Source organism: Melanotaenia boesemani, chromosome 14, assembly GCF_017639745.1.
Source record: "Melanotaenia boesemani isolate fMelBoe1 chromosome 14, fMelBoe1.pri, whole genome shotgun sequence".
NCBI classification, from domain to species: Eukaryota; Metazoa; Chordata; class Actinopteri; order Atheriniformes; family Melanotaeniidae; genus Melanotaenia; species Melanotaenia boesemani.
Window position 1 is genome coordinate 21,022,644 of NC_055695.1, and position 25,229 is coordinate 21,047,872.

The 25,229-nt window shown below is 38.3% G+C and overlaps 1 protein-coding gene across 2 annotated transcripts in view; it reads left to right on the forward strand.

Annotated features, from left to right (window-relative positions):
• Window positions 1–9,552: 9,552 nt before the first annotated feature.
• The window catches only part of LOC121652567 (guanine nucleotide-binding protein G(q) subunit alpha-like), a 33,199-nt gene continuing 17,522 nt past the window's right edge, over window positions 9,553–25,229 (forward strand). Inside the window, exons 1-2 of one of the 2 annotated variants that reach the window (XM_042005397.1) lie at window positions 9,558–9,768; window positions 10,654–10,800. In XM_042005397.1, coding sequence (XP_041861331.1) covers window positions 10,665–10,800 — 136 coding nt within the window. In that variant the 5' untranslated portion in view covers window positions 9,558–9,768; window positions 10,654–10,664. Of the gene's footprint in view, window positions 10,801–25,229 lie in introns of both variants that reach the window. The other variant, XM_042005396.1, reaches the window with a different exon arrangement.

Genomic DNA, 25,229 nt, shown 5'->3' on the forward strand with positions numbered 1-25,229 from the left:
CATTACTGACAATAATATTACTAATAAGGGCGTGATTAAAGATATGTTTAAGACACTGAGTCCACCTAGGAGCACCAATAGTTTTCAGTCATACAGTATATGATTCATCCTAGATAATGACCACTCCTACATTCTTGCAAAGTGAAATTGTCATGAGCCTTGCGGGGCCAGTGTCAAGAATCAAACTGACAAAGGCCTTAATTGCTTTAACCCCCCTTAGTCATAGTTCAGGGCTAGGCCAAATAATAATCAAACGGACAAATTTAAATTTGAAAATATTAAACCAGAAGTGCAATTAATTTAACAACCTTCAACTTGACGGTGTCTTGCATGAATGCGCTACAACCACGGATAAAGTTTCGGCTTGTGCTGAGGCCGCCTGCTTCATGTTTCAGTTGAGCTCAATATACACAAATATTCACTTTTATTATTATCTATTAATATTTCTTTCTTTAAACCTCTTTCCAAGGACCCCTCAGTAGATTAATTTTCTGTAAATTTGGAAATTATAACTTGATTAGTTTTGTTGTTGCTGCTGTTTTTTTGTTTTGTTTTGTTTTTTTTGTTTGTTTGTTTTGTTTTTGTTTTTTATTTACACCAAACCTTCGTTAAGTTATGAATGACATAACAAAATAAATATTCCAGTTATATTACGCACATTTATTATAAGATTGATACAATGCAGCAGAACTGTGTCATAAATGTAGGACAGATTTCTATCTCAGTGATCTTTCAATACAAAGGGCTTTACGAGCAAAGATGAAGTGTACAACAGGTATTTTGTCACTCCTTTTCCATGGCTGTTATTTGGGTGTCAATCTTTTGTGCAACCCAGCAAAACCGGTTTGCCTGGGCTTTCATGGTTTCAAATATTGAGATCACCTGAGCCCTCCATTGCCATGGAAACAGGGTGAGGTGAAAGAGCCTGTGTGCATAAGTGGTTCCTTTTAGTGTTTTACTGTACATACATAGGAATTATGGTTTAATGTAAAACTATGACACATATGTTTGTTTATTTATTTTTAAAATCCAAAGTTTAAGAAAATGTTGTGTCTGATTATATTTCTAATCTGTTTTTGTTTTGTTTGGTTGACATTTAAGTAGACCTATTTAACAGTGGAGAAAACATTAAGTCATGTGAGTATAAAGATGTCAAAGATTAAACAATTGAAGACCTGTGTTGTATTTTTAGGGCATTGTTTTAAGACATGGTGGGTATGGGCCTTCAGGTCCTCTATGATCTGTTTATTCTTTTTCTGAATGCTTGTAGCAGAGGGAATAGAAACTTGTCACCCTGTCACTGGCTGCAGTGGGAACACAGAGGACAATCAGTGATGAATCTGACAGCATCAGCTATCAGACAGTGTGACACACAGGAGATGATGGATCACTGTAGGCAGCTTCTTTCCATGCTAACATCACTGCTAACAAGTCATTTATTCATGCTACGTGTTGCTCAGCAAACAATGTTTAGTTACATGTTCAGCTCACACACAAACACAAACTTGAGAGATACATCAAGTAAAACATTGGTTCCTAGCTTGAAGCCCCTGAGCCACATATGTATCCCCAAAGAGCACAGGGGGTCTGCAAAGCTTTGACTTTACATTTCCATGTGATTGTTTAAATTAAGGCCATGTCCATAAGGCCATAGACAAGCTGAGGTGTATCCACTTAGGCTTTTAATGATTTTGACATTTCGTTCACATGGAACTGATGGTTTGGGAGTTTGCAAACACAAACCTTTAAAACCATGTTCTAAAGTGAATAAATGGGGGTCCACTATACAGCAATATTTAAAAACAAATATCATTAGTCAAAAACAGCTTTTGGTAGTTGCATTGAGGGGATCTTCAAGGGAGATAGGTTAGGAACCACTAAACGATATTCAAAATATTCTTACCGATGTTGATTTCTCTACACATGTTGCACTTTTTTTTAAACCTCCACTGAAAGCAAATGTACTCTGCTAGTTTCCATTTAAAGGCGGGGATTCTGGTTAACAGCAACTTGGTCAGCTGTACCAGACATTTGAGGAAATTGTTTTTGTCTTTTGCTGAAGTGAGAAGCACTTGTTTATTCACACTTCCTTACATATCAGTGGGAAAAGAAACAACTACTGTATATATGCTTATAATGTTTAAAAAGAAAGAAATCAACAGAAAAAAACCCAATGGTAACACATCATCACAAAATAAGGGTATAAGAAAACACGGGGGAAAAAACAAAATGTGACAGGTTTGATTGCAAAAAAGAAGAAATGCTACTATTTGAAATTAAAGAGACGTTGTCTCCAGTGAATGAATAGGACTGCCTGTGACTTCAGTGGGTGGGACATTTGGCACGAGCCAGAGTGTGATGTGGGCAGGCAAGCAGGACGAGCTGTAATGTCATGACTCATGTCTGCAGATCTTCCCCATCATCATACCGAGCATACCAAGTACAAGGTTGCTGGCAATGGACATGTCTTATTCTTTCAGGCTCCATTGTGGGTCTCTTGCACTTAAGCCTCAGAAGGTTAGATATAAAAACCTAACTATTAATCTAGATATCTTTAGATTATTTTGGTTCTCTAAATATTTTAATTTACCATTGAAATGCTTTGAAGTAGTCTATCTCACTTGCTTCCACATCCTTGATAGTGAACTCAGTCCATCTAAGAAATTAATATTTTTATGTGATCAAGTCATTGACTTGGATGTGTTCACCTAAAATGCACATCAAACATAAACATTACTTCTTTCAATATGGCATTTAAAAACTATTTTAGGAAACGGTTCATTTAATTTCATTCCATTTACATTTTTGTAACTACCTCTAATGTCCACAAGGTGTCACTTGGCTCAGCAGTATTGCCATCAGTTCATTCATACTGAAAGAACCAAACTCAGTAATAGCTGCATAGTTGAAGTTGAGGTGGTGATGAACATTTCCCATTGCTGGTCAGAGTGTGAATTACATACCAACAGGAAGACCAACAAACCTTTAACTGAAGCCAAGCTGCTGAAGGGATTTTTCTGTGGGCTTGGTTGATTTCTCAATACAAAATAATACAAAGATTTTAGCTGAATTAACAGCTCCACTGCAAAGGTTGATATTTTCTGTGCTGTTAATTGAGAACATCTTTGAACACTATTGTACTTTATTGAATTATTTCCATTTTCTTCAGATTTGTTTTTCTAGGCAATTAAAAAGATATTTTAAATAAAATATTGGGCTTGCAATTTGTGTTGTAAAATGATAGACACACACGGATTGGAAGAAAAAAAATCCTGTCTTTAATATATTTTATTTTTGCCAAGACAAATAAATCTTTATTACATACATATGACATCATTTAACTCACAGCAACATTTCTACACACTCGTAACACTCATGCATCACTTCAACAGCACCATCAGCTTCAACTCCATGTCATTTTCTACTTCAACCAAAACCATTAGCAACATTAGCTAACCCAATAAGAAAAGCTACTGGCTTAGCCTATAGCTCATGGGTCAACACACGAGTCCTTTTTAGCAGACAGTGTAAATACTGATGTGAGAGGAAAGTTTTTACTTTCAAAGTTTTCTGGCCACATAGAGGTTACTTATTTATTCAGAGTGGGCCTAATTTAGCCTAGCTTGTAGCTTGTGACTGGCAGTCTTGTAGCTTGTATCAGACATAGCAGTCTGGACTGCTTTGCTAATAAAGCAGAGTCAAGACAACTCGAAATGTAATGTCTTTGCAGCAACAAACAATAAACAGACTTTTAATGTAATAATGTTGTAACCTGAGCTTGAGACGTTTGTAATATAACTCACCACCTGCAGCATGCATTTTACTGTGGCTGCAAAAATGTATAGCTGCCCTTTAAGGACATGACTGAGAGCATCAATTTGCATGATATTACCCACAGTACATGCTTGTTTCTTGCATTCTCCTTTGCATATAAATATTCATTATTTCCCAATGTTTTTTTTAGAGAATTGTGTAACGGATCATCTAAGGATAAAGATTTTATTCAGAAAAATGCTTTAATTTGTAAAACAGTTAAAACGTTACATGTTAATTAGTTTCACAGCAAATATTCGTAAATAGAAAACTCAGGTTTTATTGTAGGAAGATTGAAAATGTTGAGATAATATGTCAGTATGCCAACAAAACTGCAATGATACAGGAGCAGAGCTAAAGGGTTTGCCAGGGTGGCACTGGCTATCTCTGAAATCTGGTTGGACACCCTGGGTGCCACCTGAGGTGATTGACAAGTCACTGGAGGAAGAGGACAGAAAAGTCTTTCCAGGCATACATGGATCACCAGCGTCCTTACACCTATCTGAAATCAATTTTAAAGACATTTCCTAATAATTCATCCTTTAAAAATGTGGACATTTGGCTCCACATTTCTAGATGAGCAGTGAGGTTTTTTTTCCCAGTGGTAGAACAGTGGACCAGCTCTACATCCTCTGCAGGGTCTTGGAGTGGGCATCGGAGTTCTCCCAACAAGTCTACTTATGTTTTGTGGACTTGGAGAATGTGTTCGACCATGTCCTCTAGGGTGCTTCGGGAGTATGGAGAACCAGACCTCTTTTTGACAAGCTGTTTGGGCCCTGCAACGCCAGAACTTGGTGATGATGTGGTTCTGTTGGCTTCATCAGACAGCTCTCACTGGAGCAATTCGATTCGAGTGTGAAATGGTTGGGGTGAAATCAGTATCTCCAAATCTGAGACTATGGTCTTAAACCAGAAAAGGGGGAAGTGTGCTCTGCTGGTTGGAAAAGAGGTCCTGCCCCAAGGGGAAGAATTGAGCAGGAGATTGACAGGCATATGGGTGCAGCGCCAGCAGTGAGCGGATTCTGCATCAACCACTTCTGGTAAAGAGCAGCTGGGCTAAACGGTGAGGCTCTTCATTTACAGGTCAATCTTTGTTGCCCTCAACTATGGTCGCGACCATGAGTACAAGCAGCCAAAATCAGTTTTCTCTGCAGGGTGGCTAGGCTCTCCCTTAGAGACAGGGTGAGAAACCCTGTCATTCAACAAGGGTTCAGAGTAGATTTGCTGCTCTTCCTAATCAAGAGAAGCCAGATGAGGTGGCTTGGGCATCTGGTTAAGATGACCCTTCATCACCGCCCTGATTAAGTGTTCCAAGCACATCCCACCAGGAGAAGGCCACATGGAAGACCCAGGGCAAGCTGAAGGGACTACATCTCTCAGCTGTTCTGGAAACACCTTGAGATTCCCCTGGACAAGCTGGAAGAAGTGGCAAGGAAGAGGGAAGTCTAGGCTTGCCTGCTTAAGCTACTGCCCCCAGACCGAGTCACCCGACCCCAAATAAGCAGAAGAAAATGGATGGATGGAAATGATTTCTAGAAGAAATTTTGTCCTTGTGCAAATACAACTTCTAATTCTCTGTAAGGCTATTAACCCGATGTTAACCTGAAGCTACATAGCAGTGCTAATCTAATTATGTGGTAGCACGAGATTAGTTTTATGATAATGTGGGGAAACCGGATCATATTTAGTTTTCAGTGAGTGTATGTATGCAGTTCATGAATACACTGAACTCAGTTAATCAAGATTTTCCCACTGCAAGTTACTTTGTGCTACATGATCCAGTTTATTTTAAACAGGAGGCTAGCAAGGTTGGTAGTTGATTTTAAATTAAACTATGACAAGAAAATGTGGAGAAATATAGCCTGCAGTCTTATTTTGTATAGGACAGGGGTCCCCAAAGGCGGTCCTCGAGGGCCGCAGTCCTGCAGACTTTCCAATGTTTCCTGCTTCAAAACACATGACTCAAATGAAATTGATCCAACAACCTATTAAGTTTGGCACAATAACTCATCAGTTTGAGTCAGGTGGTTTTGAAGCAGGGACACATCAAAAACCTGCAGGATTGTGGCACTTGAGGACCGAAGCTGGGCACCCATAGTATAGGAAGCTATAAGAATGAAGAGGACACAGATCAGACTGAGGCAAACCCCATCTCCAGTATCAGCAACAGCTTCCAACATGGATCTAGCCCTGCAAGTCATTGTGGTCTGAAGAAAGGACTACCACCACCAGACAGTAAACCAGAACTGCTAGGAGAAGCCATTGATCCCCTTACTACCACATAAAGTACCACATGCTGCGTCCCAAAACAACCAACTTAACTTTCTATGGACATTTTAACTTGCTGCAAATGTTTCCGCTTGGTGATTCAGATTATAGTTGTTTTATTTTTCATGTCCTTCTAATGTGACCACAGTTATCACAGCAGTGTATGTGAGTGTGTGTGTTAGGGAGAAGAGCACAATAATTTCCTTTCGTATATATAAGACCCTAATAAGATCCCACCCTCTGGCCCCCCATGTATAAAAATCTAGCTCTGCTATTGCTGTGATGGCTTTAAGGAACATAAGTGCTCACTTTAGTGGGTATACCTTGCCAGTACTGGGTTGGACCCCACGTTTTCCTTCAAAACTGCCCAAATTCTTCTTGGCATAGTTACAGCAATGTGTTAGAAACATTGCTCTGAGATTTTTCTCTATATTGACATGATAGCATCACACAGTTGTTGCAGATTCGTCAGCTGCACAATCCATGATCTCCTGTTCCACCACATCCCGAAGGTGCTCTATTAGATTAAGATGTGGTGACTGCGGAGGCCATTGGAGTACAGAGAACTCATTGTCATGTTCAAGAAGCCAGTTGGAGATGATTTGAGCTTTGTGACATGGTGCATTATCCTGCTGGAAGTAGCCATTAGAAGATGGTACACTGTGTACATAAAGAGATTGGCAGCAACAATACTCTGGTCGTCCAAGGCATTAAACAATGCTCAGGTGGTACTGAAGGGATCAAAGCGTGCCAAGAAAATGAAACCTTCACCATTACAGCACTACTACCAGCCTGGACAATTGACACATAGCAGAATGAATCCATGTTTTCATGTTGTTTAAATGTTGCAGATGAAATTGAGATCTGTTAGACCAGGCCATGTTTTTCCAGTTTTCTGCTGTTCAGTTTAGTCACGTCTGTGTGAACTGTAGTCTCAGTGTTGCCAGAGATGGTAATCTGCAAACCTTGGTTTTAAAGCAAATTTTAAAAAAAAGTCACCATGACTATGCCAGAGAAATAAGCCAGAGAAGTCTTTTTTTCCATTTCAGCATCTTCTCGCTGATTTATTGGTAAAGATTTATCTTTTTTAAAGTATTTTATTGAATTCTCTTGTATTTAACACAAACATATCAATGCCACAACCTCCTGCAAATGGTCACTCAAACACCCACTCATAAATACACACGTTACACTTGCATAAATAAAAAATAAAGTAGGCCTACAATATTTCAAAATGACAACATAAAAATCACCATAAAACAAACATTTCCACATTTCTATAGATGAGCCCTTTTTCCAGTTTCTGTCATGCTCATATGTGGTACCCAGAGATTTATAAAGTCTTCCTACCTTAGGGAATGCTGTGTGCACTGTGAGCAATGTGAGGGTTATGTTTTTTTACTTTTCCAGTGCATTCAATACCATCAAGCCGACCCTCCTGGGTGAGAAACTGACAGCGATGCAGGTGGATGATTCTCTTGTGTGCTGGATTGTGAACTACCTGACCGGAAGACCACAGTTTGTAAGCCTGCAGCACTATGTGTCGGACACGGTGGTTAGCAACACTGGAGCACCACAAGGGACAGTCCTCTCCCCCTTTCTTTTCACCCTCTACACATTTGACTTCAGCTACTGCACAGAAACCTGCCACCTTCAGAAGTTTTCTGATGACTCTGCAGTAGTTGGATGTATCAGCGGAGGAGATGAGGTGGAATATTGAGCTGCTGTGGACTCCTTTGTCACATGGTGTGAGCAGAATCATCTGCAGCTTAATGTGACAAAGACTAAGGAACTGATTGTGGATTTTAGGAGATCCAAAACACCAGCGACACCTGATTCAACACAGGGCATCAATGTGGAAGTGGCGCAGGATTATAAATAGCTTGAAGTGCATACTGACAATAAACTGGACTGGGTTAAGAACACTACTGCTCTTTAATAAGAAGGGCCAGAGCCATCCCTATTTTTTGAGGCGGCTAAGGTCGTTTAACATCTGCCAAACACTGCTTAGGATGTTTTATGAGTCTGTTGTGGCCAGTGCTATCCTCTATGCTGCTGCATGCTGGGGCAGCAGGCTGAGGGTTACAGACACAAACAAACTGATCCGCAAAGCCAGTAATGTGGTGGGGATGGAGCTGGACTCTGTGACAGTGGTGTCGGAGAAGAGAATGTTGTCCATAATAAACACAATACTGAACAATACCTCCCACCAGCTTCACAACCTACTGATCAGTCACAGGAGTACGTTCAGTGAGCGACACCACTGACACCACCTAAATGCTCCACTGATCGACACAGGAAATCATTCCTACCTATGGCTATCAAACTGTACAATTCCTCCATATAGCATCAACATCCACTGTTATGCATTTGCACTTTGCACTACTTTCACATTTTACTATCATATTGATAGTACTGTACATAAAACTCACTGTCAGGATTTATCCTGTATCTGTTTATATAGATATTGTAATGAATTTGCAAGTTTTCTTATTGTGATTGCTATCTTTATCTTACCCTTTCCTATCTGGTATGGAGCAACTGTGTGCACATAGTTTCCTCTGAGATAAATAAAGTATTCTGATTCTGATTCCTGATTCTGAATATATGTTTGTCATTCTAGGTCCAAAAAAATCTGCAACTTCTTTTATCCACAATCCCAAAGATGGAGCATCCATATGTCTTCCAACATATGGAAATAGCTTTCCTAGTTTGAAGAAGTCCAGAGTCCAGTAATTTAGTCTGTTTTTGTGTTTATGTAAACTCAACTGGGTAGATTCTAAGCACACAAAGTTTAACTATAAGGGGACATTTTTTATGCTTGAAGCCATTTTCCAGAAATATTCCACAATTTTGGACATTCACATAGACTGAGGAAGGCTTTCTTTTTCATTTAAACATTTAGTGCAGATATCTTAAATATCACCGGACATATAATGGAGTTTAACAGGGGTTATACACATTTTCACCAGCCACTTATATTGCAGTAGTTTAAACTGTGTGTTTTATTATTTCTGTGCTTTTCCATTTAAACTATGTCTTCTTGGATTTCACTTCTCCAGGCAAGACATTTAGTTATCTTAAACGGAGAGTGCCTTGGAATCTTTTTGATGTTTAACACACGATTATTTGAGTTCCTGTTGCCTTTCGTCAATCTCAAACCAATCTGCCCAATCTCCTCTGATATCTGACATCAACAAGGCAATTTTGGTCCAGACAGCTTCCACTCACTGGATATTTTCCTCTTTTCAGAGGTCTCCAAATCTCCAGAAACAAACAGCTCCGTGGGTGTGCTGCTGCTCTTTGACAGGAGATGGGCGTTGCCCGTCCAGTCAAATGTCAGTCGCCTTCACTAACACGCCTCCAAAGAACAACTTCCTCTCAAGCAAACTTGGGAAGTTCGCGATTTCGGAAAGACCCGCCCTAAAGCTCCAGCAATTCTCAGTTTTCATTGGATCTGCCCCTTTCAATCTATTATATCCCAACTGACGTCACATTATCGCTACACCGGGGTTGAGGAGTGGGTGACGAGGAGCGATCACCACCACCAGGAAAAATTACCAGGACCGATAAAGTGCACGGACAGTTACATTGATTTTATTTTTAGATTTTTTTTTATTTTGGACTGTCAGTAAGCTCTCTTCGAAACTCGGCTTTGTGACGCCGAGGTCTTCCTGAGGAGATTTGGTGAATGCAATTAAGGTCTTCTGTCAGTTCGAGCTGCTTGGTTTTTAGTTAGTTGGTTGCAATTCCAGGGATGGCTCGCTGAGCTAACCTAGTAAGCTAACAGTTAGCCTACCCTGGTCACTGGATCCATCCGTGTGGGAAAGATAGCTGTTCAGCGCGTTCTGTCATTCGGATTATTCCAAGCTTTTCGTTCGTCGACGACTTGAGACAGTTATCCAGGGTATCTGGATGGGCAGTTTGACGAGAGCTCATTGTATCTGCGCGGGCGTAACTTCCAGTGAAGGTTTCTGGGCGGCTAGGCTTGTACTCGGCCGGGCGGCCAGCAGAGGGATTGTACAAATGTGGCCGTGTCAGCCTGTTGTGTCCCACTGTTTCTGGGGCCGAAGTTGGTAGTTGGTTCATTTTTACCCCACCAGGCATATACACAAAGGCATTAAAAAGTGTTGGCACACTGAAAATTAATCAACTTGCGTTAGCTTGGCCGGAATGTTAGCAGCAGCTAGCTTTTAGGCTAGCCAATGAGTTAACGTATTGAAACTGGTATGAGCTCACATGGAAAATGCATCAAATTAAATGCTCATTTGCATCATTGGAAATTATATAAGGTGTGTGTGGACATAGCAGTTTTTTTCAGGGTTCAATGTCCCTGTAGCCTCAGCGATAGTTTACGATTAAAACTAACGTAAAGCTCTAAAATATTTAACACTTGACAGCAGTTAATCAACAGGGGAGGCCAGATTCTGCAGCGAGACTAGAAAGGCCGACAATCAGTGTCGAGATATAACTTGTTGAAAACGGTTTCTTGCGTAGAGGGAGAATATTATTTTTTTTTATATACTTTGTGAGGTGTAGCCCGGCACCCCTTGTTAAACGGGCTTTTCTCAGCTAATGCAGTGATGACTTTGGACTCCATGATGGCTTGTTGCCTGAGCGAGGAGGCGAAGGAGTCCAAACGAATCAACGCCGAGATCGAGAAACAACTCCGACGAGACAAGAGAGATGCAAGAAGGGAGCTGAAGCTGCTTCTCTTGGGTAGGTCTGCACGATACTAAGTGTTTCTTAGCATGATTGTACTTATAATCTAACGCAAAATCAACTGATTGATGTCATTGAGTTGCACAGGTTTCGCATGCAAAACACTGCAACCACAATTAACCACACTACCTAGCTGACCACAGGATTTGTTTATGATGTGATAGGCAAATGTACTCTCACATGTGGTTTTCAGCCAGACAGTGTCAGAGAGACAACAGCCAAGCTTTTATTTTAATTTATGCTTAATATGAATTTTTGACTGAGTGGAATTTAATTCAATTTGTCTCTTGATTGTCACGTCATCATACCACAGGAGGTCAATGGAAACAGCAACATCAACAATTACATCACAGCTTGTATGGTGTCTCTGTATTGCACATTATAAAAGTAGTATTCACTGTAGGACTGATTTATAAAAACAAAACTTATAAACAAGAGAGGCAAAAAATGGGTAAAAAAGATTACGTGCAAATGCTGTATTACTTCACTGCAAACTTTCCAGGCAACGTTTTTATTCTGCTATGATGCTACAATAATCTAAGTATCTAGTCAAATCCTAAATGTTGAGATGATAAATTTGAGGCAATTCTCAGAATTTAAATATAGCCATATTTGGCTTATGTTGATTTTAATAATGAATTAAAACTGAGGCATATTATGAATCATACCAGTATGACTTTGTTTCTTACCCAATTTTTAGCTCTTCCTGACTATATCTTTCTTTAGTAATCTTCCACATAAATATGAATTAATCTGCCAGTAAAGGAAAAAAAAAAAAAAAAGAGTTGGTCTTTGATTAAGTCTGCTGCCACAGGGAGGACACACTCTCTTGGTGTCTGGCTTGGAAATGGCCCTGGGAGATGGCCCACTTTAGGAAAGAAATCTTCCCCAGATAACTATTCGTGCTCAGAATATATTTTTAATCTTAATTTTTTTTTTATTTAAAATTTTCAGTAACAACTGTCATTCTTCCTTGGCATGTGTTATTGTCAGAAAAAAGTGTTTCTTCACAGTCCACACTGAAGTCAGAGTTTTGATGTAGTTGCCACCAAATAAACTGTCAGGCATCCACGGCGCCACACCGGGGCTAGGGGGTGCTACAGCCCCGTGATAAATCTGTGTAGCCCCATTAAGCCCCCCCAAGAAATTAGATTATAAAAAATATAATTATGAATTTATATATAATATTATAATAAAGGAATGTTAGATCATAGACTGATTGTGACAGATTTGATGTGATGACGTGACATTGTTACATTGTAACGAATGCGCAGAACGTGGCATGTATTTTTGTTTGCAGTATTGTTCTATAATCATCCATACTGTGATGAGCCAGTTCATTTTACGCTCTTCTTCGTGTGTGCCTAATTAACAGGTACGGAGTGTTGCACTTCTCGCTGTGGCTTTGGTATTATTATCTCCATTTTTTACCATGTTGTGGTCCGAATCATTAGATACAAATTGTTTGCACTTCTCGTTGCGCCTGCACTGTGTAGTATGTTAAATTTATCTCGCAATCAGTTTAATTTCTTAAGTTATGTTGTGATCCGAGGCAATAAAAGCAATGCATAGTTGATTTCATTAATTATGCATGTAGAATAAATGCGTTTGTTGCATTCTGTATGTGTTGCTTGTTTATCACATGGTCGCTGTCTGGTGCTGAATCTTGCACCTTTCCACGTGAAAACATTTTTGCCGTTGCTTTGTGGCTCGTTATAGGCATGGTTATTTTGCTGAATGTTCTTTGGCTAATTCAGTTAAATTGCTGTGTATCTTAGCCACTTTTATTGAAAAAATCGATAACCTATGTATAAAGTTACCTAAGTCATGGAAATCTGTTATTTTCTTAGCACCCCCACGTATTGGTCAAGTCCCTCATTAGCACCAGGAGAAAAAAAATCCTGGCGCCGTGCCTGCTGTCAGGAGTTCAGTATCATGTTTAAGGATGCCTCACACTCTTTGGTTTGTTGTCACAGGTAACTTAAGTACACACTTCCTGCCTGTAAGGATGTTCTGTCATTGCTGGGTCAACATTCAACACTGGCATCCAGAGCAGCTTTTAAGAAATGACTGCTTCCTTGTCTAGTCTCCCAAATAATCCCTACTCATAATTTGTTCTGTTCGTGCTACACCCAAATGGCAGGCTCCCTAATATTTATTTCAGTAGTATATCGAACCTCTGAAGCATAACAATTACTTACACTGCCACAACTTTGTATGTTTTTGACATACATTTGAATATAAATGTTAAAATATTGTCGGTACATAGCACACTGGTAACATTCTCCACATCAAATAAAGGCAGAAAGTTTAAAAAAACTTCACAATATCTCCACATCTGGTCTTAGACTGGATTTGCTCTTAACATCTTGGGTCATTGGATTTTAGGAGGTTCAAATTTTAAAGTAATCAGCCACTGTAATCCTCCCATATCTAATTGTTTTATTGAAAGTCTTTTTTTTTCTTTGTCTAACCAAAGAGAAAAAACGCAAATGTACTGTTTATAATACTGGTTGACACAGAAGGGGGAAGAAAAAAAGCAAAACCCAGACTTTGAAAAGGATGGAACAGCCAGATCTGTTTTTATTGCTTCAGCAATTATTTAACTCATAATATGGTTCTTTTTGTCTACATTTACACTGTAGGTCTTAATGCTCAATTCAGATTTTTTAAGAGATTCTGTTTTTTGTGTGGTTCACATCATTTATTGTGACCGCCATCAGACTCCAGTGTGGACAGTACACTGCCTTGAAGTCTCCCACATGCACAGAAGAAGATGCAACATCATATGCAGCATGCTGTGTTTACAAAGCTAAATATCGATGCTGCCCATGTTAGCGCGTGTGTATCAATTTTGAAGTTGGTCAGATTTAAAAAAATCAGATTCGTGGTGTTTAGACTTTAAAAAAATAAAAATAAAAAATCACAAATGGATCACAAATGGGCAAAAAAGTCAGATTTGGGCCACTTATGTTTACATGTTAATGTAGCCTCAACGATTTCCCTCTAGTTTTTAGGTGGATTAATTAGATTTAAAAAAAAAAGGTCATTGACCTAGAGCAGTGCAGGGTTAGCTGTCATTATCACTTGATATTTTAAGAGGTAAAACATTTTTCAAATGGGTTCATCCACTTGTTAAATTTATGAATAGTTTCTGTCTATGGTTACTGTTAAACAAGGTACAATAAAGGGCTTATTTTACATAAAGGGCCATGTTGTTTTCATAGGTACTGTCTGTTTTAGCTTTTGTTTTTTTTTCACTGAATTTATTTATTTTAATGTTTTTAGTGGTATAATGTGACATCTTGGTCTGAATGAATACAACTTGGTATTAATACAATACTTCCATATGTATCTGCTAACACACAAGTCATCTGCTGCTTTGGTCCACCAGCTTATTTCCAAAAAATTAATTAGAAAGACCAAAATGTTTGTAGTGGAGACACATTTTCATCCAGTTTTCCCTGAAGGAAATAGGGTTTTTACTTGGAAGACAATCCCTTGACGTGTTTGTAAGTTTAAACTTTTCAGTAAACGGCAACGTACAAATTGCAGGCGCTTTCGTATTAGATTGCAGTGGAAGTTTGTCGCATATGTCAGTTTGAGTGCACTCTGGTTGTCTCACTTCATTTGGAACTCATTATGGACTTCTTTCATAGTTTTTGTAGACCTTGACGCTTGATGTGGCTTTTTATTATGGTTTTGTCTGTTTGTGTGTTGGACCTTCAGTCGTTTGTGACTTTGTAAATTTAGTGTTGCATTTAGGAACAAATTTACACAGTTTCAGTTATTTAATTGCAGTTATGCTTTTAGTAGGGAAGCATTTTAGCTGCTGCTGAATATGCTTCTTTAAAACTGAAAATGTGCAACTGTTGTATTGGTCTGACGCAGATTCGAGGATTACTTTGTGTCGAATTAGATACTTTCAGGGGGAAAAAGAGGTAGCGCTCGAGTGGGGTGTTGTGGTTCTACGTGTTTGAAGTTTTGTTTTGATGCAGAGTGAAATGCTCATCTGCTACCTATAAGGAACACTGGTGGTTTTGTCTGATCTCTTAACGTCAGGCAGCTGTTTATCAGCAACAGTTTGGCTCTTTTCTTTGGTGTGGTCCACTAGTACATGGTGGAGGAGCCAGAGTCAGAGACTTACTCTGCTGCTGCTTTGTTGCTAATGCAAGTCACCAGTAAATAATTAAATGTACAGTTTGTAAGATTTCTTCAATAAATGGGTCCTTTTTAATGTGACTGTTGGGTAGTGCAACTGTGTTAAAATGCCCTCCCACCATCATATCAGGTTTTTAGTAGTAGTGTTTCCCACTGAATGTGATTACACTTACCAGTTAGATAACTTGTCGTCTCACCACTTTTCTTCATTGTATATAACTTAATGACTTTATTGCTAGATTCTTATCCAAAAAAACACCTGTCTTCAAATCTAAGGCTACCCTCTGGCAAACCTAAAAAGACTCTTTCCTACTTCAATTTCATTCATTATAAAGACAGATCACATAGATAATGACAATAGGGCTGCAACGACTAGTCGATGTTGTGGACAATAGTCAACAATAAAAATAGTCGACAACAAATTTAACCGTCAACTATTGTTGGCAAAAAAATAAAACAAAAACCCACAGAGTGAGGCATCGTCTTCTTTCCTATCCCTGCTGAGTAGCACAATGCACATGCACAAAGAAAAAAAAAACTACAGAGTGAGATATCGTCTCCTTATCTCTGCTGAGATGCACATGTGCAATAATGTCCGCCAGGGGAAGAGTATGGTGGCCGACCTGGGAATAAAACGGCGGCAGAGGACGTCAAAAGTCTGAAATAACTTCACATTAAACTTACAAAATAATTAAATACATGTGAGATTTGTAAAGTGGGCCTTGCATACTCTGGAAGTACGTCTGCAATGCTCGAACATTTAAAGACGAGGGACGTCGGACTTAAATAACCTTACGGAAGATTTCAAAGCTGAAAGTGATGTTCCATTTAATAATTATGAGATACGTAATCCAATTGGTCGACTAATCAATTTAATAGTCGGTGACTAATCGACTATCAGAATAATCATTAGTTGCTGCCCTAAATAACAACATGACTTACGTATGTTATGTAAATTGTGCTGTACATTTGCATAAAATAGAATATGAACTCAAACCAAGTTGCATCTGAGGAGTGAAAATGGCTTTTATAAAAAGTCCCAGGACATTGAAGTATCAGGTGCTTTTACTTAAAATTCAGCTAAGCTAATGCTAGAGGAAATATAAGTTAAAGAGCAGTTATTACATTTTATTGTCAGTTTTTATAGTTTATAGACAATGTCAAAAATGCACCTGCAAACTTACTATGTTTATATTAAAGAACTTAAATATTAAAATCATGCTCAAGATTTGTGACTACAGTTCTGAAGATGTGAACATCATTGCCATGAATTCAGGCAATTGTAATGTAAGCTACAGCTTGAGCTCTAATTTTTCCAGCTATATGGCAAATTCTCTTTGGGCCTACTTTGATTTCGGTCCTAAAAGCTGAAACTACATTTCTTTCCCAAACCAAACACAGTTTTGATGTCTGCTTCTAGACTAAATTGAGTGATTAACTTATTTTGCCTGGTTTTATTTTCAACACAGAGTCAAAATTACAGCACATTGGTCATTTGTGTGATGATTCTTTTATTTGCAGAGGTGTCTGCAAAATCAAGATTGTTAAAAATGCTTGCATTTCATTTCTCTGAAAGGCATTTGCCAACATCTTGAACCCAAAACATGGTGTCGGAGCTCAGATTCAAATCTGCAGCGTCAGGAGCTTATTCAGTAGACATGAATGAGCTTAGGCCAGGCAGGCAGAGCAGGATATTTACCTGAACTCATAATTGAAATGGGAGTCAGGACACTGCATCTGTATATACACACACTGATTACACACTTTATCTCACGATGTGCGCTTTGCTCTAACAGATCAGTAGTATCTGGGTTAATGAGTATTTGTTTTTTGGCAACACCCAAGGATGTCTCACTCATGGAGCCAGCCTACGCCTATTATGGTTTCTTTTTGCAAGTCTTACAGTAATCTAAACAGATAAGCCCTTTAGCCATATTTGTTTGGTTCCATGTTAGCTGCTTCCAAGGTAACGACAGGCATGGTTGGCTTTTGTTGAAACAAGAAAACTGCAGACAGTACAGATTAAAAAAAAAAAAAAAATGCATACAGTAGGGTAAAATGACCCTGGAATGTGTTTCGTACAGTAGGATTGTGGGCCATCATAGGGATCCTCTTTGGTGTCTCCACTAGCCTCACAGGTGTTTAGTTGTGCTAAAGGCAAGAGTGCCAGCTTCAAGTTTGATAATGCTAATAATCACCCACATGAGCTTATTTCTCAGAAATCTCATAAAACCTGACCTGGCACACTGGTATGACTGTCAACATGGAGCCCATTATTTGAGCTAAATTCCTATTGGGAAGTTCCATGTTGCTGGCACATGCACTTTCATTTCTATTACGCAAAGCAAATAAAATGTACGTCTAAGCCAACCAGACCTTTTCAACCAGTGATATACCAGTGAATACTGAACTCTGCTCAGTCGATCACTTCAAGATATGTCATTTCTTCATCAAACACCTTTTTTTTGCCTCATCAGCTGGAAGCATTTCTATTCCTTATATTTCTTAAATTCCATTAATTGTTTTCTTTGGTAAATGTAGTTTTCATGCAGTGCATCACTGAAATGATCAGTTAATGACACATTGATTGGGTCAATGAGTTTATAATATTTATATATAAACATCTTTCTAATGTCCTGCACTTCTGTCAAATTGGTGGCAGCTGTGTTCATGTAAGGTTGTTGTCAGATTAAACACAGTAGATCTACTTAATCAGGCATTCTGCACCACAATTAAAACTTGTCTACACCTCTACATACTGTATGTCCATGTAACCCAATGGGATGGTCCTCCGTCATTGGATTTGATGTCAAAGTCAGTGTGAACGAGCATGAACGTATGTGTAGTTCAGGATTGTACACAGACAGCAGGGCGTTGGGAGGCTTCAGTGACCTGAGCTGCATTTTTATTGTCCTCACACCTACTTGTTGTAATTGGTTTGTGGTTGCGCACCCGATGCTTGGACGTTGCAGCCCAAAAATGTCCTGAACACATTAAGAAAAGCGTATATACACAAGAGAATGGATGTTTTTTTTTTTTTTTTTTGCTATATCTGGCATGTTTACATCATGCTTTTTTGTACTGATGTATGTTAACCTGCACTGTCCTAAATTAAATTAAATTAAAAAATAAATTGGATAATAAATGAGGGAAATGTAAATTAAAGATGTTTACCCAGAGATATGTACCACTTAACATTACTTGTAGGTGATTGATACACAATGTTCATACCAGTTGTAAATGAACGTGTCACAGCAGCAACTCAAGGGCTCTGCACAGTTATCAGTTGGATCACACTGGCGATGGAACACAGATATTTAGTTACACAGTGTTATTAATTTGACCATCAGACATCCTGTGTGACAGGCAAAGCAACTGAACTGCTTTTGTATATGAAAAACTTCTTTGTTTGACACATAAAACAGATTCTATGTAAAGTACCCTGCCCGCTGAACTAAAAGCCAGGATTTTAGGTCTCCTTAGTGTCTGCCGTAAGTTAGGGGGTCATACAGTGAAACATTTCATATTAGATATTTGACAGGAGCATTGTCAAACTGGCAAATATAATTACCTTGGATGCGCTGCATGAGAATCAACTTTTGCCTACTGGGAAGGGCTTCAGCATGTCCAAATGTCTTTATTTTTTTATTTATTTTTTAATATTATTCCTCTATTCTGTTATATTACTGTCAGTGGAGGGAAGCATTAAGATTTGTTTATGTACAGGATTTTTTATTTTATATGTTTAATACTTTTCATCTGTTGAAGTTTTTTGTGAGTATAATGTCAGCATGTGATGCGAGACAAATTTCAGCACGAGTGGTCATTGAAATTCTGTTTGTATCTTCAAAGCTTTTAGTCAACTTTGTTGATGCGGTGCAACTGTGCTTGTACCTTTGCAAAAGGGTTATTCTAATCGGTTGTTGTTGGATTGTCGTACCTTCATACCTCACTGTGAAACCAGTGAGGTATGAAGGTAAAACAGGCAGGTGTTTGTAGTTCTCCACTGTTTGCTGGCAGCTCTGTTGGTTGAGCAAACTGATGTTGACACACCCAGAGTTTCGGTAGTCATGTGGCAGTCCGACCTGTGAAAGACTGCCCAGTCTCTCATGTTAGTGCCTGCCTGGCTTATTACTGACACACACAGACTTATTACATTATTAGAATCTACTTTTAAAGAATTAAAGTTTGGGACTGTAGGGAATTGATGTTAAGGAAAATTAGGTTGAAAGAATTTATTTTAGAAGAAATATGTCATACATATTAGGGCTGGGCAATTAATCGAAACCAACATTCAGGATCATTAATTGTTGTCATCTTGCTCAAGTCAATTATTTAAATTGTCTCTTAAATATATCTTTAAAATATTAATTAAATGGCTATATATAGTTAAAATGTAAGCTCTGTATCTGCTCTTCTGTTATAAAATATCCGCAACTAAAATTTTCACTTAGCTATGAGGGCTAAAAAAAAAAATAACAAAATTAAAATAATCACTTATTAATTGTAATCGAGGTGACATCATCATATTGATTTGAGGTCATGTCACCCGTCATTAATACATATACATACCTGAGGTATGGTGAGTGATCAAGTTAGATAATATATAATGAATAATAATCTGGATCCTAGTAGTACTTTTAATGCTTAGGTCAGTCCATCCATTTTCCATACCCACTTTATCTTATTGAAGGTTGTGAGGGGGGGGAACAACTGTTCTGGCAGCATTTGCCAAGTTGAAGTGCCTGTTGATAACATGATGTGTTTTGCATAAAAAAAAGAGAAAAAAATCAAGCTAGCAATGGATGTGTAGCTATAGGTTAGGAATACTAGATTATGGTCTGATTTTCCTCTTTGTGTACACTGCTATGGATCTTTAACATTGCATAGAATAAATCTAATGTCTTAGAGGAGCAGATGACAAACTGATGGAAAGTTGGAAGAGTGTCAGGTCTCTGGAAATCTCAAAAGACTGCTGTAAATTCGATAGGATGTTTTGTTTATAACTTGGCAAGTTTATGACATCCGCGTCAGTGATGGCAATGATGCACGGTGGGACATAGACGACAGGCAAACACCAGAAGTAGACTCTCCACCATTGTTGAGGTGGCATTTCTGAGCAGAACGGATTAGAATCCTACTATTTCTTAACAATGTCAAGGAAATCTGGAAGGACATGTGCTTTTCTTAGTTGTTTGGACAGCAGTGGAAATTGTTCACAGTGGCATGTTCAGGATTATACTGAACATCTCACTTTTGTTCTTCGGCAATACTGTCACCTTTACTTCACACACTACTTTCTCTGTATGTCTGTGTTTTCTGTAAATCAGATAGAGAAGCATTCAATATATGTATGTATATATAAATCAATATGTGTTGCATTTAAAAAAATAAAGAAATAAGGAGGCACTGATGCCATTTTTTTTCTGTCCGATACCAATTCCGATACCTGGGGTTTAGGTATCTGCCGATACAGAGTACGGATCCGATACCAGTGTTATTTTATTAAGAGGTCTATAAATTCTATTTCATTCTTAAGCTTCACGAGACTGTGACATGGATCTGATTGACATGAGACTGATAAATTTTTGCAATTACTAGTGCGTCCAATAACAGTATTTTGGGTTAAATATAAGATAAACCATGAACCACTAGTTTCGTCCTCAGATGAATAATAAACAAGCGAAACCAGAAAGATAGTGCTAGAACCAGAGAAGCCGGTCTGTTTTTTCTTCCTACAAATGAAAGAATGCCAGTGTTGAACATTGTCACAGGGAAAAGTGTGGGGGATGAGGGAACGTTAATTCTGGTAAAAAAAAAAAAAAATTAACGCAATAGATTAGTCACTGCTGTTAACGCATTATTTTTGACATCCTTAATATTTATTTATATAATTCATGTTTTATTAACACGTGAAATCCATGATGGCCACAGAACTGTTTTAATTATTGAGTAAATAAACTCCAATCAAAGAATTTCTATTAAAAACTCTTGAAATTGGACGTACAGTGAACGTTTTCCACAAAGAACAGGGGCTGTTAATCCAGGACAATAAATGGTTACTGTTGGCCGTAACCACGCTGAACAACCAGCATCAGGAAAAACAGCAAGGCGACAACGTCAACCCTCTATAGCCTGCTCATTTTCCGACTCACTATCGCTATTTTTGGTAGGATCGACGAGTATTTCCGATGCTAGTATTGGTATCGGCCCATCCCTATAAAGAAACCCACCATTATTTACTGTTTAAAGTCTCCAGGGCTTTCCCTGAGAAGATATGAAATGACCAGCCAGAGAGGAAACACTTGGCATTTGACACAGACGTCCCAGGCTGTTTGCAACAAGGAGAAAATATTTGAAATTATAAGCTCTATCTAATGCTCATATTCCATATAAATGGACCCTTTATACTTATACAGTAGGAAATATGTTGAGTATTGATTTTAATTTTCAAAACATGGACAGTTTAATTGGTCAGAAATAAAAAAACTATTATGTTTTGGCATTGCCATTGCTTAAAGTGCACCATGAATAACTATGATTCAAGTATTAATTTACTGAGCTTATGTGTGTGTCGCCAGTGTGGTGAAATTAGATGCTTTTTTTTGAGTTTTAATATATCGCTACCACTGTTATTTTCCAGCAAACTGATAAACCGTCAGTCTGAGTGGACTAAATGTGCTGGCATCTGGCCAAACAAATGTCTGATCTAATTTGTTAAAAACTGGACAGAAGCTGACATTCCTCAACACAAGACACCCAACAACCAACAATAATTGGCATATAAATGCCTGTAAGTAGCATTTGATTTATTTATTTTTTTTGTTGTTTTTTTTTTTTTGTATTTGTGTAATGCAAAACAAAAGTTTTTTTAAGTGTGGTATCATAGAAAAAACGGACTTAAAGACTTGGTCAGTTACTTGAGGGATTACAAGCCAACATAACCCCTGTCCAGTGGGAAAACTGCCGTTCCTGTACAGCAAGCATTTTGATGGGGACCAAAATAGGCAGAATGATTAAATTGACATCTTAGTCCTTTAGAGGGAAAAGCATGTCTGGAATTTTCTTGAAACTGGACTAGAGATCTGCGCATACACCCCCTCTCATTCTTTCTCTAAGCAAAGATCTAGATGTGCCCTTACAGCCCATTTGCTCCATGCAGACACATTTTAGACATTTAAATGTAGTACAGCAGAGACGTATCACTCCCACTCTTTCCCTCTTTTCCGAAGACACTTGAAAATGATAGCCATAGCTTGTAACTGTACATGCTGTAACTTGGATAGCAGTAATAAGCTGGACTTGCAGGAGTCAGCTATTCGCTTTGTTTTCCTATTTCTGTTTACTGCATTTTGAGAAAATTACTGCAAGAAATTTAAAACAGTTTTCTTTTCATTTTATTTTTTTTAAAGAAGAGATGTGTGCATACTTGCACAAAAGACAAAATGTCTGGCAAAAAATTCTATTATATAGATTGAGCTTTGCAAAAACATATACTTTATAAAGACATTATAAAATTATTTTAAGTTTCTTTTTTTAATCAGAAGTTTTAATCAGCATTTGAATCATTTCATAAAGACTATTTGCTGTGTGCAAATATAGCAGTTTAATGGTGTCTTTTTCAACAATGCATTTTATGGTGGCTATTAATATTAACTATTACAGTTCGTGAGCTGCTGCCATTTAGTGTAGAGTGAGACACTGTCAGATTTTTTTTTACTAAATAAATCAACTGAAAAGCCCCAACAAAGAGAAGAATGATACTGAAGTCCACTTTGGTCTAGGTTTGCTGAAATTAAAGTTCTGTGAGCTGCCTGAAAAGTTCAGATGTTGCTTCTACTTTTGGTTTGTGCTTTATTTGTGTTGGATTAAGATTTCACTGGAAAATCCCGTTTCAAAATGCCATACATTGGATTTTAAGTAAACTTTCCAAAATCATCCTCCCAACATCTCAAATGAATGACTACATGGGTGCTGCAAGGTGCATAGATAAACAAATACACAGAGCAGATCAAGTTAGGATCATGCATACAAGCGTAGATGTTTAGATATTGATTTACTATTGCTTAGTTGGATTATATATTTATAGATTGCTAAATATTTATTTGTAGCTAATTTAGTGGAGTTTAATTTGGGGCTGCAGCAGTCAGTGGGTGAATGTGACGTGGTGTAAAATGCTTTGTGGTCAATAGGACTTTAAAAGTGCAATATAAGTACAGTCCACTTACCATAACTGAAGCTCTAATAAGGCCTTATAATTGGCAGTTTTATTTTCTAATCATACAACACAGTCAGAAATGCTTTCTGAAGTCACATCAGTAAAAGCCCGCAGTCCCTGATTTTACAAATGCATTGCTGTCTCTCACCTCTGACATGGTGTGTTTTTTGGTTTCAGTTGTATTTCCATGTACAATGACTGATGTTAGTCTCACAACAGCTTCAGGATGAAGCTGATCTGCTGACCAACAAAGGAGGAAATGACTGCTCGGATTCACTGAGCAGCTTTGGTGAATTTAACCACATTTGTTCAACTTATTAAATGCTTGGTAGCAATGAGAAGTTATAAGTACAGCGTACAGCTTGGCTTATTGCTGAAGAGGAGAGTTGGATGGGCTTGCTGAGGTTGCACAGTGAGAAGGCGTGCACACACTGGCAAAGCTTTACAAGGGAATCAGACAGCATCAGGTTATATCTGTAGACAGTACTGTCTGATCTTGCTTCTGTTTGGGGAAAAATAAACTGGCACTGCCAGGTTCTTGGTGCATTTAGTGTCCATCTCATCTAGCAGTCTTACAGATGCCAGTAGCATGCTAATATGAAACCTTGTTCTGGTTTTGCTTTGTGCACTGAGGGAGTGGACTGGTCCTTACTGCTGAGATTGAGGTGCTATTGTAGTTAGGCAAAACTGTTAAGAATAGATGAACGGTACTGTTCAGTAGTCTTTTGTTTCAGGTGGTCACAGTCTTTAATATTTTATTTCTTCAGATTTTTTCTGATGTATTAGATCACATCTGCTACAGATGTAGCTTAAGCACATTGTGTTACAGTAGTAATTGTTCGAGGTAAACACACTTGCCACTGAGCAGTTGCTGAGTAGATTCATCAAAAGCAAAAGGTCAGTCAAGTTTCACTGGTAAAGCATCAAACTACCACTTGGTGTCAAGTCAGGGTTTGTTCTCAAAGCAGAATGTAGTTCCAGTTCTTACAATTATTCATGGAAAAGATTCCACAGGCAAATATAACACTACACAATCAAGTTCATCTACGGTCAGACTTCCAGCACTGTAATCTTCCTAAACTTTAGTTTCCACAACTTTTAAGGAGAGGAGTGGTTGAGAATGCTTTACAGTCTAAAAGACATTGCTGTACAAAGTTGCATGTTTGTCTGGACTCTCTGGATACACACTGAAACCTCTCAGCTCCTGCTTTCTGCTACAGTTTTAGAAGTTCAGCAAAGGAGTTGCCATGGAAACTGTACAGTCATTGGAGTAGTTTCAATGATGATGCCTGCAAAAAAAATGGCCCCTTTTCTCTGGTTGTCTCTTTGGTAAATTCAGATCCACACAAACCACACGCTTAGTTGACCATCAGATCTCACGTATTTATAGACTGAAGAAGAGGATGTTTGTGTGGATGATTATTGGTTGATTAGAATAAGAAGCCATCAAACGGATAAGCACAACCTAATTTATTTTTATGACATCCTTAAGGCCAATTAATAGATAAAGTAAAGATCAAGAGGGATACTTTGTTGTCGTGGTGTCATATACTGAACTAATGTATATCTGACACAAAATGCTTGTGATTAATTTGATTAGTAAAAAAATGCATGTCTGGTTAATGTTTATTTTACCCACTGAGCTCATTAAATGAATTCATTTCAGACTGGATCATCTACTCCATGCTTTCTTCCACTTACAAGTTTTTTTTAATTTTGTGTTAGCATGCATTCATTCAGCTACACAGAATGAGGAACCGGGCAAAAAAGATGTTTACTCAAAGTTTAGCTTTCTTTAATACTCAGTCCTTTGTAACCCAGTGACACCCACCATTGTGTTCAGCACTTCAGTCAATGAGTAAGTGAACTCTCTAGTGATGTCTGGTCTTGAAAATTACTATTTATGTCCTCTTCTCAAAGACACACTCTGTTTGAGGGGGAAACTCCAATGTTGCCTGACCTGCTTTCCACAGATCCTGACTGGTTAGAGGGCAGGCAGTGCTCGGGGCACTCTCTCACTGTACACTCAGTCCAAGGGAGTCAAGCT